The 17,089-nt window shown below is 38.0% G+C and overlaps 1 protein-coding gene and 1 long non-coding RNA gene across 2 annotated transcripts; one reads left to right on the top strand and one right to left on the bottom strand.

Moving 5' to 3' along the window:
• The first annotated feature begins 7,080 nt into the window (after window positions 1-7,080).
• LOC109208395 lies at window positions 7,081-9,342 on the top strand. The gene is made up of 3 exons (XM_019371506.1): window positions 7,081-7,531; window positions 7,633-7,953; window positions 8,834-9,342. The coding sequence occupies exons 1-3, from the start codon at window positions 7,081-7,083 to the stop codon at window positions 9,340-9,342; spliced, it is 1,281 nt and encodes a 426-aa protein (XP_019227051.1).
• Window positions 9,343-11,438: 2,096 nt separating this feature from the next.
• On the bottom strand, window positions 11,439-15,512 carry LOC109208392. Its single transcript, XR_002065161.1, has 3 exons — window positions 15,204-15,512; window positions 12,798-15,060; window positions 11,439-12,693 (listed from the first exon to the last, which is right to left on the bottom strand). It is a non-coding gene; the product is annotated as an uncharacterized LOC109208392 (long non-coding RNA).
• Between the last annotated feature and the right edge of the window lie 1,577 nt (window positions 15,513-17,089).

The raw sequence follows: 17,089 nt of genomic DNA, 5'->3' as shown, positions 1-17,089 counted from the left end.
ATTGGAACTCCAGTATATTATACAAGAGCCAGCAAAGTATACCGGTCCAGTATAATATGTTGGAAGTTCATGCACAGGTGCACTGAACTCCAGTATATTATGCTGAATCGGTCTTTATTGCAGTAAAATAGTGGCTATTTTTCAATAATTTGGTAAATATTGGCTATTTTTGAATGACCAGTCCGAAAACTGGCTATCCGTGCTATTTTAACATATGAAGCCCGGTCCAGAATAAATGATCCGGTCTTATCCCTTACTTTTTCACTAGTCACAACTCCCCTTCTAAATGGCAAAAAATTACCTTGATAACAACAAAAATATTGCAATTATATAATAGGGTTAATTCTTCATTATATTATAATATAATAATTTAATTTAATTTAAATTTCAACTATAAAAATTAAAAAGAGTCAAAGAGTCAAAGAGTCAAGTCTGAACATAACAAAATTTATAGGAGAATTCAGTTCGTGTTGGTTTATTGCCCTTCAGTTTATTTTTTTTCATGTTAACTATATTCTACATGTATGTGAGTGTTGTGTAAGTATATTTTGGTTTGCATCTGTCCATTGTTTGGGTTAGGGCTTCTTTTTGTGAAGTATCTTTTCATTTATTTTGATTATTGATTAATAATTTCTTGGAATAACTGACAATTTTAAAGTTTTATCAGCAACTAACCTCTTCTATTTGCAAATAAAGTCGACTTTCTTGAATATTATGAAATTTTACGTAATATTGATATATTGTCTTGTAAAAATTTATACCTTTATAATTTACATACTTGCACATCATCGTATAAAAATTTTATAAAATTTTAGGTTCTAATTTTGATTGTAGAAAACTTCTTTGGAAAAAATATTGAAAAGGATAAAGGGATGGGTTAGGATGGCTATTTTGAGGCCCTTTGAAAGTGGATGAAGTCACAAGTTCTTGGATACGTAGACAGCTTCGCACCTGACTGAAAGAGCATCATCAGTAACAAGCAGAAGATAGCAAACATGCTTCTTTCCGTGTTGTTAGTATAGTTTCCTTTGACAAACTGGAACCAATAGAATATCCAAGCTATTTAAAACATAGTTGAAACAACTAGTTATGCAAAGGCAAGGAAAGCTCATACTGGAAGCTCTTACAAGACTTGGCCAACGTAGCCAGCTCTTTTGCATTTTCAATCTTAGAATGCTCAACCAAGCCATCGACAACCCTCTGCGTTAAACTATTATAAATAGATGTCACGACCCTAAACTCAAACCTGCCGTGATGGCGCCTATCAATAGTACTAGGCCAGGCGACTTCCACAATACCATAATTCATTAAAAACTATGCCAAAAGACATCATGTTTGGTAGAATTTCATTAAAGAAAACAAGAGTTGAACTCAGAAATAGAAATGCAGAAGTAAAGCCCCAAACATCGGGGTGTCACTGAGTCATATGCCACTACTACAAACTGTTCTGATAATAACAAGACTAACATAGTCTGGAAAAAATCCAAAATACAACTACGAGGAAGATAGAGAAGAAGAAAGCAGGACTGCGGTCGCCAGGCAACTACCTTGCTATCTCCGGTGATCAGCAACAAAAAAAAATCAGCAGCCACTACCGTGGCCAGAGATACCTGGATCTGCACACAAGGTGCAGGGGGTAACGTGAGTACACCAACTCAGTAAGTAACAAGTCCAAACTATGGACTGATAGGTATTGACGAACTTAACCTCAACAGGTAAACAGAAGTAAGTTGTGTAGAAAAGTAGCCATTCTTTCAATTCAAGTATTCAGCTCAAGCAGTAAAGTAAATACAGATCTGGACAATGTGAGGTATAAAGCTCAGCTAATCTCTACGTGCTAATGCACAGAATGTATGAAAATGCACCATGTACCTCCACTCTCAAGTGCTCAACCACTCGGTACTGTATATGGCCATCCGGTCCAGGGAAGATCTATCCCGGAATATATACATATCACTGACAACTGTCACTCAGTACCGAGGAAGGCCATTCCAGCCTTGTGGAGAAGATCCATCTCCAGGTATCAATACTTCGGACAAGTTCCATGTCCAGGGAAGTTCCATCCTTCAATAATATCAACTGCATTGACTGGGGATGTGTTACAAACTCCAGAGGGGCTCCTACAGCCCAAGCGCTATCATAATCATCAATATAACCGCTGTGACGTGCAGCCCGATCCCATAACTGTCACTCATAATCAGGCTCTCGGCCTCACTCAGTCATTAACCTCTCCAGTCTCACCACGGGCTCACAATGTCATGAAAACAGTGATATGATGAATCAATAATTAACTGAGACTCAGATATGATATATAAAAAAAATGCATGATCATGACTAAGCATGGGATATAAAGCGAAACTAGTGAGATGACAGCAAGAAATGACCGCTAAGGGTCCAAACAATACCGGCACAAAGCCTAAACATGATATCTAGCATGATTTACAGCTCAACTACGTTATCACATGAAGAAAACATGGATATCAACAAGATAGAGTCACTAAACGGTTCCATGGAATCACCCAGCCACAATTCTCACGGTGCACGTCCGCATGTGCGTCACTTGACATGTGCGTCACCTCAGTACTAATCACATAACACATAGTTCGGGGTTTCGAACCCTCGGAACCAAGTTTGGAAGCGTTACTTACCTCAAACAAAGTAAACTCCTACTTCGCAATGCCCTTTCCTCTCGACTTGGCCTCCGAACGTCCTGAATCTAGCCACAAGCAATACAATACGATCAATATAGGCTAAAGGAACCAATTCCACAAGAAAAATACCAAATTATAGTCCAAATCCCGAAATTCACTCAAATCCGACCCCCAGGACCACGTCTCGAAATCCGACAAAAGTCACTAAACTAGAAAGCTCATTCGCTCACGAGTCTAATCATACCAATTTTATCAAAATCCGACCTCATTTGGTCACATAAATCCTCAAAATTCCACTCTCCAATTTCCAAGCCCTAAATTTCCAAATTTCTAGCTCAATTTCCCAATTAGATGATGAACAAAGCCATGATTCATGAAATTTATGCCATTATAGGTTAGAATCACTTACCCCAACGTTGCTCCTTAAAATCCTTCGAAAAATCGCCTCTCTCCCGAGTTCCTCAAACCCAAAATCGAAAATGGAGAACAAAACCTCGAGCTGGGGTTTTCTGCCCAGCAAAACCGCACCTGCGGTCCTATTTCCTCTTCTGCGACACCGCACCTGCGGAATTTCCATCGCACGCGCGGAACTCACTTAATACACCAGGTTCCGCATCTGCGGCCAAACCATCGCACATGCGACCTCACCTTCCGCTTCTGCGGAAAAGACCAAACTCCTCTATGTCTGCATCTGCAGCTCCCCAAGTGCACCTGCGACCTCGCACCTGCAATCCCCACTCTGCAGGTGCGGAAACAACACCAGCAGCAGCCGCTTCAGAAAAACTTTTACTTTTATGAAATGCGTTTAATAACATATTACAAGTCACAATATTCGGCTTGATCTCATCCTTTTCCATCTCATCCATAAAATACACAGCAGAATCCAATGAACCAGCCTTACATAATGCCTTAATGGAAGTGTTATACGACACTAGATCAGGCTCAATTGACAATTTCTAGGGCAATTCGCGAAATAACCCGCCAATTTATCATATCTCTCTGACTTAAGACATGCCTCCAAAAGGGAATTGAAGGAAAAGACAGTGCGCGGACATTTTAATTGAGGCATTTTGTCGAGCAGCTTACGGGCATTATCATACATTTTGGCTTTGCCATAAAGAAGAATAATAGCCCGTTTGGCCAAGCTGCAAAAATCAGCTTATTTTGAGAACTGCTTTGTTTCAAAAATGCTTTTCTCAAAAGTACTTTTGGTGAGAAGCAGTTTGTGTTTGGCTAATTAGTTTGAAAAGCACTTCTGAGCAGCAATTAGTGTTTGACCAAGCTTTAAAAAACTGCTTCTAAGTGTATTTTTCTCAAAAGTGCTTCTCAAAAAAGTGCTTTTGGAGAGAAGCTACTTTTTTCTGCTTCTTCAAAACTGCTTCTGCTTCTCCTCAAAAGCACTTTTTTTCCTTCCAAAAGCTTGGCCAAACACCTCAATTTTTGGCCAAAAGTGCTTTTGGCGAAAAGAAAATGCACTTTTGGCCAAAAAAAAAGCTTGGCCAAACAGGCTATAAGACGGGCGACACAGTACTCATTACGAATATCTGGATAGTGTTTTTGATGCTCGATAATATCTTAAATGCCGGAGAAATGGTTGGCATCAGCAAGTTGGCGAACGGTAATTTCATAAAGGCAAGCGTTGGCGTCGAAATTTGGGGCATTCCGATGATCTTTTAAAATAATCTACAATTGCTTGGGGTGTGCGACAGTTGGGTCTTGTAGAAGTAAAGGTGGCTTTTGTTGTTGTGATATCTATAATTTTGGTGGGTGCATTGTTGTTTCCGGCGAGGAGACGGCGGAGAGGTGAAGAAGTAGACATCTGATTCGCTTATCTTGGCGCTGAGTACCACTTCGCCAAATTGATCTACAATGTTACCATTTCTTACCTTATGGTTATCAACGTAAGTTGCATCCTGTATTATTTTTAATGGATTTTTACTTTACATGCGATTCTTTGTTTTTATGATGTGAATAGATTTTTGAAATGAATTTAACTTCACATAATAGTCTAAAAAATATTTGTATAACAGTGTAATTTAACTTGTCTAATATTTACGTGTCTAATTTTCACATTACTAATTCTATTTATTAGCAATAATTATTTGTAGTTATTTTTTCGATAGCTTGATAGAGTAAATTCTTGTACACCATCAGTACTTTGAAATAAATTCTTTTTATTTAAAATTTGAACTCCTTTTGTCTTTAGACTTGCTAATAGCAAGGTGAAAAGAATGAAAGCGGAAAAATAACGTTTGGTATTAGGAACAAATTAAGCTGTAGTTTTTAAAGAAAAAGAGTAACAATCAGGGCTAAAAATCCCTCATTTTCTTGGTTAACCCACAAAATTGCGATATCGTATTTTATGATAAACCTTAATTACCATGTGGAAAATGTCGTGTTTTATGATAAACCTTGATTACCAAGTGGAAAATGTCATGTAAATATTTTTAAAATGGATAGTGAAGTTCAAAGATAAACCGATTAAAGTACAGAATACATGCTTGGAATAACATAAACTCTTTCTAATACAAAATTAGGTTATACTTAAGATATTATTCTTGTCGGTAGTGAAAAAGTGAGAGGAGAATTAAAATTCTACTTATTCAAATTGATAAATGATTGTGTGGAATCTCTTACACTAGAACTGAAACTAGTATCACCTGATCTGGAATTTCTGGTAGTGTTATTCAGTTGAACAATGACCTACTCATGGCCTATGAGGCATTTGCTGATGTTTATAAGTATTTAGTCCATGAATTTCATTACCAGTTGGTCAAATTCATTAACTGAAAAGTCCAGACAAGTTAAAGTAAGTAGAATGATAACCATGCATCTCTGCAAGCAGTGACAGATGAATCTGGAAACCAAAACGCATGGATTCTCAAAATTCCTAGCATTCGAGGTTGTATTTGTTAGGAATAGTCATTGTAATGTATTAAGTTCAAATTTCTCATTTGTTATTATGATTAAATTTGTGTCATTATATGTCTAACTTTGAAATTTGTAGGTACTTACATTCGTCTGTATAATTTGAACTACATAGGGCCAAACACCAAGCATGCCCATTAAGAGTTTGTTTGAAATTGTCATGGCCAACCTAACAAGGCCCGTCTTGAATAAGGCTCATGTCGGAACCCAATTCACAAATTCGCATGCTGTTCACTATATGTATTGGTCTGCTTTCTTTGTACGGTTTATTCTGGAAAAGGTCCACTAATAACATGATTAAAATTAGCTTAAGATACCTCCGGGGGATTTGCAGTCGTACCCTATATTTATGCCACCTCTTAACTTGTACCCTATTTTTAAAAACTATTTATTTCGTAGCCAACTAACAAAAAATCCGTAATAATATGACCATTATACCCCTTCCAAAACATATAAAAGATGCATCACGCATAAATCAATTTACGGTTCTCCTCCATCACTCCATCTCTCCTCAGATCGCCTCTCGCAAACCAAATTTGAACCAGATTCAAATTTCAAATTCAAAATTACAAAATACATTGTGAGTATTCAAATACATCTTCAGAATTCAAAATAGTTTTTGAAACTGATTGATTTGATTATATATGTTTTCTGATTGATTTCATGATTCATCTTCACTGATATGCTGAATTTGCATTCTAAATCTGATTCACGTTGAATTCTAACATTCTAATCCGACAAATTCAAATATGCTGAAGTTTTCCACTGCATAATATGCGGAAATTTTTGGTTTATTTGCTAAACAAGCTGAGTTTTTACATATGCTGAAGTATTTGTCTTGTAGTTTAATCAAGCTGAAGTTGTTTAGTTCATATGTAAAAACTTTAGGAAAACGAGCTGAAACATAGTTGCACTGTGCAAAAATAAAACATAAACTAATTCAGCTGAACGAGCTGAAGTTTTCTTCCTACACTGGGTAAAATTAAAAACATAAATTACAATTTAATATTGAACAAAACCTTCAGCATGGGATGCTGAAGTTTTTTAGTTCATCTTTAAAAACTTCAGCAGAACGAGCTGAAGCTTTCCTCCTACACTACGTAAAAATAAAAAATAAATTAAAATTTAATATTGAACAAAAACTTCAGCATGGGATGTGCTGAAGTTTTTAAGTTCATTTCTGAAACTTCAGCACCTAATAAGCTGAAGTGTTTGTCCTGGATTAATTAATTTTGTCGTACAACTTTTTCAAATAACTTCAGCCCATTGTGCTGAAGTTACTTAGTTCATTTCTAAAAACTTCAGCACTTAGTAAGTTGAAGTTTTTGTCCTCTAGGATGCATTCTCAACCTCTTGAGAAGCAAATGTCAATCCCTCCCAACCCTCCTTATTTAACCCAACCCCCCTAATACCAAACAATCCGGAAAGACCAATTTCCTTTAAAGATCAACTATTGAAGACTAACCTAACAATCTTCACCCCTTCCATCGATTATGATGAGATGCTTGAACCATCAAAAACAGTGGAAGACATCGAAATAGGAAGTGATCAAGGAAACAATCTAGGAGAAGCTATACAAATCTCCCTTTCATTGGAAGAGAGACACCGTATCTATGAGCCATGGAAATTCTCTATTATAATCAAGTTAGTAGGGAAACGTATGCCACACCACTACCTAAAGAGGAAGATTCAAGATCTATGGAAACCAATGGAAGAATTCTCTTTAATTGATCTTGGTGAAGACTACTACATAATCAAGTTTACAAAGAAAGAAAATATGGATAAAGCTATTCACCTAGGACCATGGTTCATCAATGGTCATTTCCTATCTATCTCCGAATGGAAACCCAACTTTGTGGCTAAAAATGCAAAACTAACTTCCTCAGCTGTTTGGGTAAGACTGCCTCAACTACCAACTGAGTTCTACGATGGGAAAATCCTAGAAAAAATTGGCAATGCAATAGGACGACTGCTAAAAATTGATACATGCACCTCAACTACCCTAAGAGGTCGTTATGCAAGAATTTGTGTTAAATTCCTTTGGAAATTCCAGTTCAGTCTTTCCTATACGTTGGAGACCACAAGCAAGATATACTCTATGAAGGGGAGGATTTTCTTTGCAAAAATTATGGGCGCTTTGGTCACACTCAAAGACAATGCAACTATATCAAGATGCAAAACTTGGATCCTCACCATGCAGGACAGGAACAACACCAAGAAGCTCCACATGAAGCATGTGACTCGGAATGGAAAACTGTCCCCTTTAACAAGAAGAAAAATCAAGGCAAAAAAACTCCTACCCAAGTGCCTACAATCCAAGCTAATGGAAGCCAAGGTCCAGGTATTCCGGTAAAACTATTTAATGCTAAGACAGGTAAGTTCTTTTTTACCCAAACTCTCCATTGTAAAACAAAAAATAATCTCCTTAATAATCAACATCTTCCTGTCACTACTCATCCTAAACCTTCTTCTAATCAATCTACCTTTAATATGGAAAACCACCTCTTAGAAGAGAGGCAAAAGGTTTTGGCTCAAACCACTTTGGTTAAGGAAAATTTTATTAACAATAATAGATTTAATCAATTAAACAGTGAATTGGATCTTGACACACAAGACACTTGCATGCAAGATCCCAACGTGGCACCCCATATTGTTAAACCCTTAGTGAAATCCAATGCCATGCAAAATGACACTTGTATGGACAACTCTACCCCTATCGCTAATCATTCCCCTACTGCCTCAAACCCCCTCCTTAACCCAAAATCTTTCCAAAATCTCCCCATATCCATAGAATCTTCCATAAACTCCCCATCCATGCATGTTGGCCAAATGGCAAAGGCCATAGAAGAAACTTTCCAAATGGACATTCCCATGGATGATCCAATCCAAGCATTTAAGTGCTCCTTTAAAAGTAACCTAGAGCAACCAAAGGACATAGATAAAAACGAAGCAATCATCACCTCCCCACCCAATCGGCTAACCTCTCCTCCTACCCAATATCCCACGCCAACTTCCAGTGCATTAAATTCACCTAGTCTCAACCAAAATGCCAAGAGTTCCATCATCACTAAGGAGAAGAACTCGACTAGTTCAAGTCTTGAGACAACGCCACCCTCTCCAAATGGAAAACATTCCCCCCCTCCATCCCGAAGATCAGCCCCAAATTATTTATGCTCAACCCCCCCAAGCTCAAGATTACCAACCCACGAGTTGGATGGAACTAGGGCTCATGGGCCATGCACTCTCGTTCACAGTACCCATCAATGGCCAAGAAGCCATAGTAATCTTGCACAACACTCAATACCTAGCTCAACTCATCACGGAGGGAATGAGATTGGCGATGAACAACTATCTAAACCAAGTATGGCTCAACAATGTCATTCACCCCATGGCACCATCGTTGAACACTCGAATGGCCCAAACAATGAGGGAGCAATGGAATATGCCCCCTCAATTCAACTCCATGCATCCTCTAAATGCTCCACTGGATCTCCCTTTCTTTCCAACGGAGATGTACACCCACCTAAACCCCATCTTTCTCCCTTGGGATGTCAACCTAGGGAACCAAGGGAATGTACCTCTCCCCCAACCACCTCCAGTCCCCCCACCACCACAGCAAGAATACCCCATACCAGGGCCAGTGGAGGCAGAGATGGAGGAGGACGATGTCCCCCTAAATCCTCACTTAGATAGAGCTCTCAAGCCTAAATGGAATAAACATATTTCTATTCACGGAAAGGCACGAAAAAAGGTATGTTCTTAGTTGCCCACTAGCCCTATACAAGTGCTCGATGGATATACGCCCTCCACACGACCCTACTGTGGGGAACAAGGCTATGATATTAGTTCCATCGATGAGGAGGAACCCTGTCCAAGCAGGGGGAATAAGGGAAAATGGGGAAATGAACAACACTGACTTAGCTATGAATCAGGCTACTACTTTCATTATTTGGAATATACGGGAGGGGGGGGGGGGGGGACAATGACAACTTTAGGAGGAACTTTAGGGAGATTCTTGACACTCATAGGCCATGCTTGGTTACTTTGCTGGAAATAAGGATGATAAACCATGTTGCCTTGCTCAATGTTGGTTTCTCTGAGATGATAGAAGTTCCTTCGCAGGGACAATCAGGTGGTATGGTCATGATGTGAAGGGATGATATAATCAATGTCCAAAATGTTGTTAGAAGAGGTCAGGAGATCCATGCAACCATAGAGGTACATCCTTTACGTAAACCTTGGCTCTTTACTTCAATTTATGCTAGTACCAATATTTCTTCTAGAAATATTATGTGGGATAACCTAGAAAATATTAGTAATTCTTATAAAGGACCTTGGCTAGTAGGTGGTGATTTTAATGATATTCTTACTGTTAGCGAGAAATTTAGAGGTAAACCAATCAAAGATAGTAGAGCTAAATATATTTGGTCCATAATTAATAACTGTAACCTAGTTGACCTAGGCTTCAAGGGAAGTAAATACACCTGGACCAATAATAGACATAAGAATAAGAGCCTTATTTTAGAAAGGCTTGATAAAGTTTTTGGGAATGAAGAATGGTTAGAACTCTTTCCTAAAAGCTCTATTATCCATCTCCCCAGAACTCACTCTGATCATAATCCTATCCTGGTGGAATTAATTCCTAGAAATAGAACTCCTCATAAGGTCCCCTTTAGGTAGGAAACCTTCTGGTGTAGACATCGGGATTTTCAAGCTATTGTTATAAAGTCCTGGAATAACAATGACTATTTTAAGGCTAACTCAAATTTTATTGAAAACATAAAACCTTGGAAAGACAGGACTTTTGGTAATATCATGAGTAGGAAGATAAAACTCTTAGCTAGACATCAATGTATTCAAAATTCTAACAACTATGCTACCAGCTCTTTCCTAAAGAATTTGGAATTAACTCTGTGTCATGAGTTTAATGATATCCTGAAAATAGAAGAAGACTACTGGAAACTTAGATCCAGGATAATGTGGCTTAATGATGGTGACACTAATACTAGATTTTTCCACATTTCTGCCACTAATAGAAAAAGAAGAAACAAAATTACTTTCTTTAAAGACGATGCTGGTAACTGGATAAATGACCATAGTCTTATTCTGACCCATGTCCAAAACTATTTTATCTCTACTTTTATCTCTTCCCATACTTACTCCTCCTGGGCTAACCCCCTTAATACTCAATCCAGCTGCAAAATTATCAACCTAGAACAACTAGATGCTCCCCTACTGGATAATTAAATAAAAAGTGCAGTCTTCTCTTTCAAACCATTCAAATCTCCCGATCCAGATGGTCTGCACCCCTTCTTCTTCCAAAAATATTGGTTCCATATAGGGGATTCTGTCAAAAATCTCTGCCACAACATCTTCAATAACCAGATAATCCCTCCAAATATTAACAAGACTCTTCTATGCCTCATTCCTAAATTCCATAATGCTAATAATATCAAAAACATCAGACCTATTGGCTTGTGTAATACTATCTATAAAATAATTACCAAGATTCTAGCCAATCGTATCAAACCTTTCCTGGATCAACTAATCAGTCCTTACCAGGCAAGCTTTATGAAAAACAGAAGAGCCTCAGACAATGCTATCATCATCCAGGAAATGATTTCTAAATTCAATAAGCTGAAAGGCAAGCAAGGCCATATGATCCTGAAAATTGACTTGGAAAAGGCTTTCGACCGCCTTGAATGGTCTTTCATTCGTCACACATTGGACTTCTTCAAATTCCCTCCCAAATTCTCTAAACTCCTGCTAAATTGCATCTCTACCAGCAAAATAGCTATTTTGGTCAATGGGGCTACTACAAACTATTTCCAATCAATTAGAGGTATGAGACAAGGCGACCCCATCTCCCCTATATCTTTATCCTCTGTCTAGAAATGCTCACCAGATATATAGAATACCAAGTAGATATCAAAAACTGGGACCCCATTTCCCTAGGATATAAATGCCCAAAGATATCCCATCTATTATTTGCTGACGACCTTTCTCTCATGGCTAGAGCAAATACTAAATCCTGTCAGGCCATAAAAAATGGGCTTGACATATTTTGCTCTCTATCTGGTCAAAACATCAATCTGACTAAATCAAAAATCCTTTTTTCAAAAAATTGTAATCAATCAATCATTACCAACATTACCACTTCTCTTGGTATTAAAAAGAGTAACAACTTTGGCACATATCTAGGTTTCCCCATCCTTCATCACATCCCAAAACCTAGAGATTACCAATTCCTCATAGACAAAATGAGAACCAAACTTGCATCCTGGAAGATGAGGTTTTTTAGCTTGGCAGGAAGAACAACCCTTGCATCATCATGCCTTAACAACATCCCAAACCATTATATGCAATACACCCTGCTCCCTACTAAAACCCTTAAAAAGATTGATAAAGTCCAAAGGGATTTCATTTGGGGTAGTACAATTGAAAAAAGGAAACTTCACTTAGTAAACTGGTCCACTATATGCCAACCCAAAAAATATGGCTGACTGGGGATCCATAATTCTCTCAATAAAAACCTTTGTACCCTGGCCAGCTTAAGCTGGAGACTCCTTACTAATACCTTAATTCCTTGGGCAAAGCTAATCATCTCTTACTATTGCAATAGCCCCTCTGCAAATAGAACATCCTTCCTCTGGAAAAGCATTCGCAGAGGGTGGAAAATCTGTTCCAAAGGCATCACATGGTCCACTCATATCCACTCCAACCTTAACTTATGGGGGGACAATTGGATACCAAATATTGGTCGCCTAAGGAACCTATTTACAGGCCCCCCTTCAGCCAAGGATCTCTCTATAAAATTAGAGATATCTTTGATGGAACTATGTGGAACCTAAACTCTTTAACCTTCTCTCCCTCTCCGGATATGTTAGCTACCATCTCCAAAATAAAAATCCGCCAAAAAGGCATTCTCACTGACACTCCTACTTGGCCCCTCACCACCAAAGGAGTCTTTACCACCGCCTCTTGTTATACTCTGCTTGAATCCCCTAAGGGATCTAACCATGACTTTGAATGGATCTGGCACCTGGAGTGCCCTAATAAAATTAAATTCTTCCGATGGCAATGTCTTCACAATCGAATCCCTTGCAGGAAGTACCTTTCGCAGATCGGACTAAACATTGATTCAAATTGTCCCATCAGCAAAAACCCTATTGAAGAGTCAATTGAACATATCTTCCTAGATTGCAAAGTTGGAAGTACCTTTCGCAGATCGGACTAAACATTGATTCAAATTGTCCCATCTGCAAAAACCCTATTGAAGAGTCAATTGAACATATCTTCCTAGATTGCAGAGTTGTCAGTAATCTCTGGAGAGAACTGCAAGCAACCCAGCAAATCGTAAAAAATGGGAAGCACTGGCTTCTCCAAGTAAGAGATCTCAATATTCCTCTAAAACACAACCTCATTAACTGGGAAAACTTCTTTCCTTTCCTTATCTGGCATATCTGGATTAATAGAAACAGTAATAACATCAACAACACGAACAATTTTTTAAGGGGTTCCAAAATCATGCTAAAGGCATTGGAATTTAAACTTTTCACGGAAAAATCCCTTATCCACCCTCCCAAATCCCTTATAAAAATTAACTGGTTCAAACCCTCTAGGGGATGGTACAAATTGAATGTGGATGCAAGTTTTCATAGTAATGGCAAAAATTGTGGTCTAGCGGGTGTTTTTAGAAATGCAACCGGCTACTGGGTGGTTGGTTTTGCAAAACTAGCACATGAAAATGGCTCCCTTGCAGCATAATTAAAAGCACTACGAGAAGGGCTACGAACAGCAAAGGAATGGAATCTCTTCCCACTTGAGATTGAGACAGACTGCTCAGAGGCTATCCAGGCAATACAACATGGTAATAAATTACTTAACAAAACTGTTAATGATTACAGGTCCTTAATGCACCAGCAGAGGGTTACTCTCCAACACACTTTCAGGCAGGGGAATGGGATTGCTCACCAACTAGCCAAAGAAGTTCTAGGAAGGGAAAACAAGCCTCAGGGATTGGCAGGAAGCAGCAAAGCAGTGAAGCCCGCAAAAAAAAAGTTTTTGTCGTACCACCTTTTGATGTACTATATTTTGTTGAAAGTGACAAACTTGAATCAACTTGTCATGAAAAACTCCTATGTAATGAAGCTTCTAATATGCTAGCAAGCTTAGGAAACAAATGCATCCTCCGTGATGCAAGCTATGTTAACTATGTACTGGATGTTCCTTAGCTTTTAATATATATATTTCCTGTTTGCTCAAAAAAAAAAACTCGCTTAAATAACCTAACTAATGATCACACTGAGATTTAGCGAAGAATGTAATTAGCACTCTCTTTATTCAATGACTTAAATCAAGACTTATTTTCGTCGGATAGGACAGAAATATATTACAAAAGTTTTGCTCATTGCAGATAATTCAGAAAGAAATCAATAAATATGGATGAAAACGTAAGGCACAGATCAAAGCTATAGGACTATATGCGATCAACCTTGGTTTCTTTTTTCTTTATTAGCGCTCGCTTTTTCCCTCCCCCATATGTTTCTGTCCTCGAGATCTTTTGTTAAATCTATTCCCAAAATATAACTCATACCAAGACATGTTTTACCATGTCTATATACCTTGACCACAAATTGAGAATATTTTAGTTTCCTCCTTTCAATGGAAAAAGAATGCATCACATGCATATGTTCCTTCACTAACATCAATGGTCTAAAAAAGCATTAGGTGATTTTTGTTACTTAAACGCTAATGCAAAGACATTGGAGAGAAAATATAGCAACTTGAGGAAACATATTAAGGAATAATTGTTCAGAAAATAGAAACCAGTTAAACAAATCTATTGTGGAATATATTCAACTATAAAGGCATAAGACTCTAAATTAACTTGAAAGATGCTACCTTTATAGTAACAAATAACATCATCCGCAACATTGACTAGCAATAACGCTTAGATTACATCTGAATAATAAGAAATTAGTGATATAATAGTGAAATTGAATGAATACAGAATGTAAAGGAAGCTTCATCGAATCAGCTACTAATCAATTCATGAGTTAGCAAATGTAATGTGTGTACAAGCATCTTTTTCCTTTTATTTTAATTCAAATCATTAAGGAAACATTTCCAATATAACACAAAAAAAGGAGCGGTCAAGTGACGAACTAATTAGATAATTCCAGGATATATTCAGGTAATAACACCAAGTTTTCTTTCCATCCCCAACTTCGTCTAACCAAAAAAAAAAGTTATTCACCTTTATTTGATCCGGGAAATTAATTATATACCGCAATAGAAAACTTATTAGAAAATAATAAACCAACAACAATAGCACCATATATTCATGACTTTGAAAAAAAATTACATGCATAGTAAAAGAGGAAGAATAGAGACCTTAAATAGGCACAAAAGGAAAGTAATATCACCGCAAACTATGGAATGCCGACGGAATCAAGCCAAGCCAACTATGAGAGACATCCTGCAAAAAAGAGTAGAAATCCATCATTAGATCATCTAACATTTGTATATTCACTTTGATTTAAAATAGCGAGGAAAAAAAAGAGAAAGAGGGAAAAAGCGAAATCAATATTGTGCATAAAGTTATAACCAGTGATTCAGTACCTCCAAAGTAAATATACAATAAACACTCTCCTTTTTCAAGGGAGGACACTTCTGAATGATGTAGGACATCCTTTCCCACTTTTGAGTAGTGATGCTTCCTCACAATTTTGTATTGGCATCTTTAGAACATTGAATAAAATACATAACTTAGAGAATAACCAAGGGTTTAAAATTCAAATTGGCCCGTTTTTGATTTGTAATTTTCTCGACAAATTGGTGCTCCCTGTATGTAGCTACAGATAGGAGAAGGGAAAGAGAGAAGGATAGAAGGAAAGAGAGAGGAAACTGAGAAGTGAGACCCAAATAGTGTTGTTTTGCATAATAAGGTGATAACCATCGTTTCCTCAAGACATACCAGTACACGTGTTGAGAGAAGAAAGACAAAAATTCAATAACCAATGAAATGGGTCCAAGTCTATAGTACAATTAACAAAACTTCTTGTACAGCTGAATATAGCTGTGTTCGTACACCCTTTCACACATATACAGTAGTAAAGTAAAGTAAAGTAACTATTATTGATGATTAAAAGTTAAATGTTTGAAGCTGGTACTTCTCTGCCCTATGTTAATATTTAGTTAAGGGGACTCATTGATGTATGTTTTTAGATAAGGGAAACATGAGCTATTTAGTAATGTATTCACCTTTATTTCTATGATCTCATAAATGCTTCTCTTTAAGTGTTACTATATTCCTTTATTGTATGATAATCTGTAAAGTTTTAAAAAGGTATTCCATAGAAGTAAGACTACTTTTGGATGGTGACAAAGAGTTGAATAGATGGAATTGGTGTTCGACTACGTGATATGTGTATTTAAGTGTATACGATCAAAGTCATATGCCCCCGATTTATAAGCTCGAGGTTCTGCCCTAGACCCAAGTCCGGGAGAGGTCAAGTTCGAAACCGGTGGACCAGACTCGAGCTCGAAGACATAGTGTAATGCCCGGAGACGGGAGTTCGAGGAATACCGAGGCCAAATGTGCTCAACCTCGAAATAGTACCGTTGTGGATTTGTAACAGAATGAGCTAGATTCCTTCCACGTCCCTAAGATCATGGCGCCAATCCCGGAATAAGATCGTACGATTCCGTACTAGGCAGTTAGACAGCTGTAACAAGAATATTCCCTACTATAAATAGAAATATTCCTTATTTAGGGTTCCCCTATTATAAAAGGGGAACCCCAATCATTTGTAAGCCCATCTGGTAACTGAGAAAAGAATATACTCTACCTTTTTCGCCTGTTTTTCATCACCATTGTCCTTTAGCTGTATTGTTCTTACTTTGCTTTTATTATTGTTCTTGTTTGATGGGTGGCTAGAATTCATGGTTTAGCACATTATATGCCTTGCGTTTTACATGCTTAATGTTAAATTACACTTTGTTTGAGCGTAATGGAGTCTATTTTATGTGTAGGTGCATCGGAAATGAAAGTAGAGCTAAAGGGATGCTTAAATGTCGAAAGTGCGCTCGAGAACGGTGGAAAGGAGAAGCCGGGCAAAAGCCAGCTTGACCAGGCTTTAGCCTGGCGAGGCCAGCTTAAAGCCAGGCCCAACCAGGCGTTAGCCTGGCGACGCCAAACTTAAAGCCAGGCCTAGGCAGGCGTTAGCCTGGAGATGCCAGCTTAAAGCCAGGCCGAGGCTGGCGTTAGCCAGGCGACGCCAGGCCTAAGGCCAGGTCCAGTCCGAGTTTTGAAGGTTTTAATTGTTTCCTGGCTTGACTAGGAGTTGACCTACACGTTTAGCGCTTTTCCTACACATATAAATAGACCTAAAAATGCCAGTTTTGACGGAGATCGATTTTGAGACAGACTTTAGACCTAAGGAGAGCACGGAGCAGTCGTGGAGGCCAGGATTCGACCTAAGGAGGCAAGAACACACTAGGAGCAA

This window comes from Nicotiana attenuata, unplaced genomic scaffold (assembly GCF_001879085.1).
Source record: "Nicotiana attenuata strain UT unplaced genomic scaffold, NIATTr2, whole genome shotgun sequence".
Taxonomy (NCBI): domain Eukaryota; kingdom Viridiplantae; phylum Streptophyta; class Magnoliopsida; order Solanales; family Solanaceae; genus Nicotiana; species Nicotiana attenuata.
This window is presented reverse-complemented; position numbering and strand designations above follow the sequence as displayed.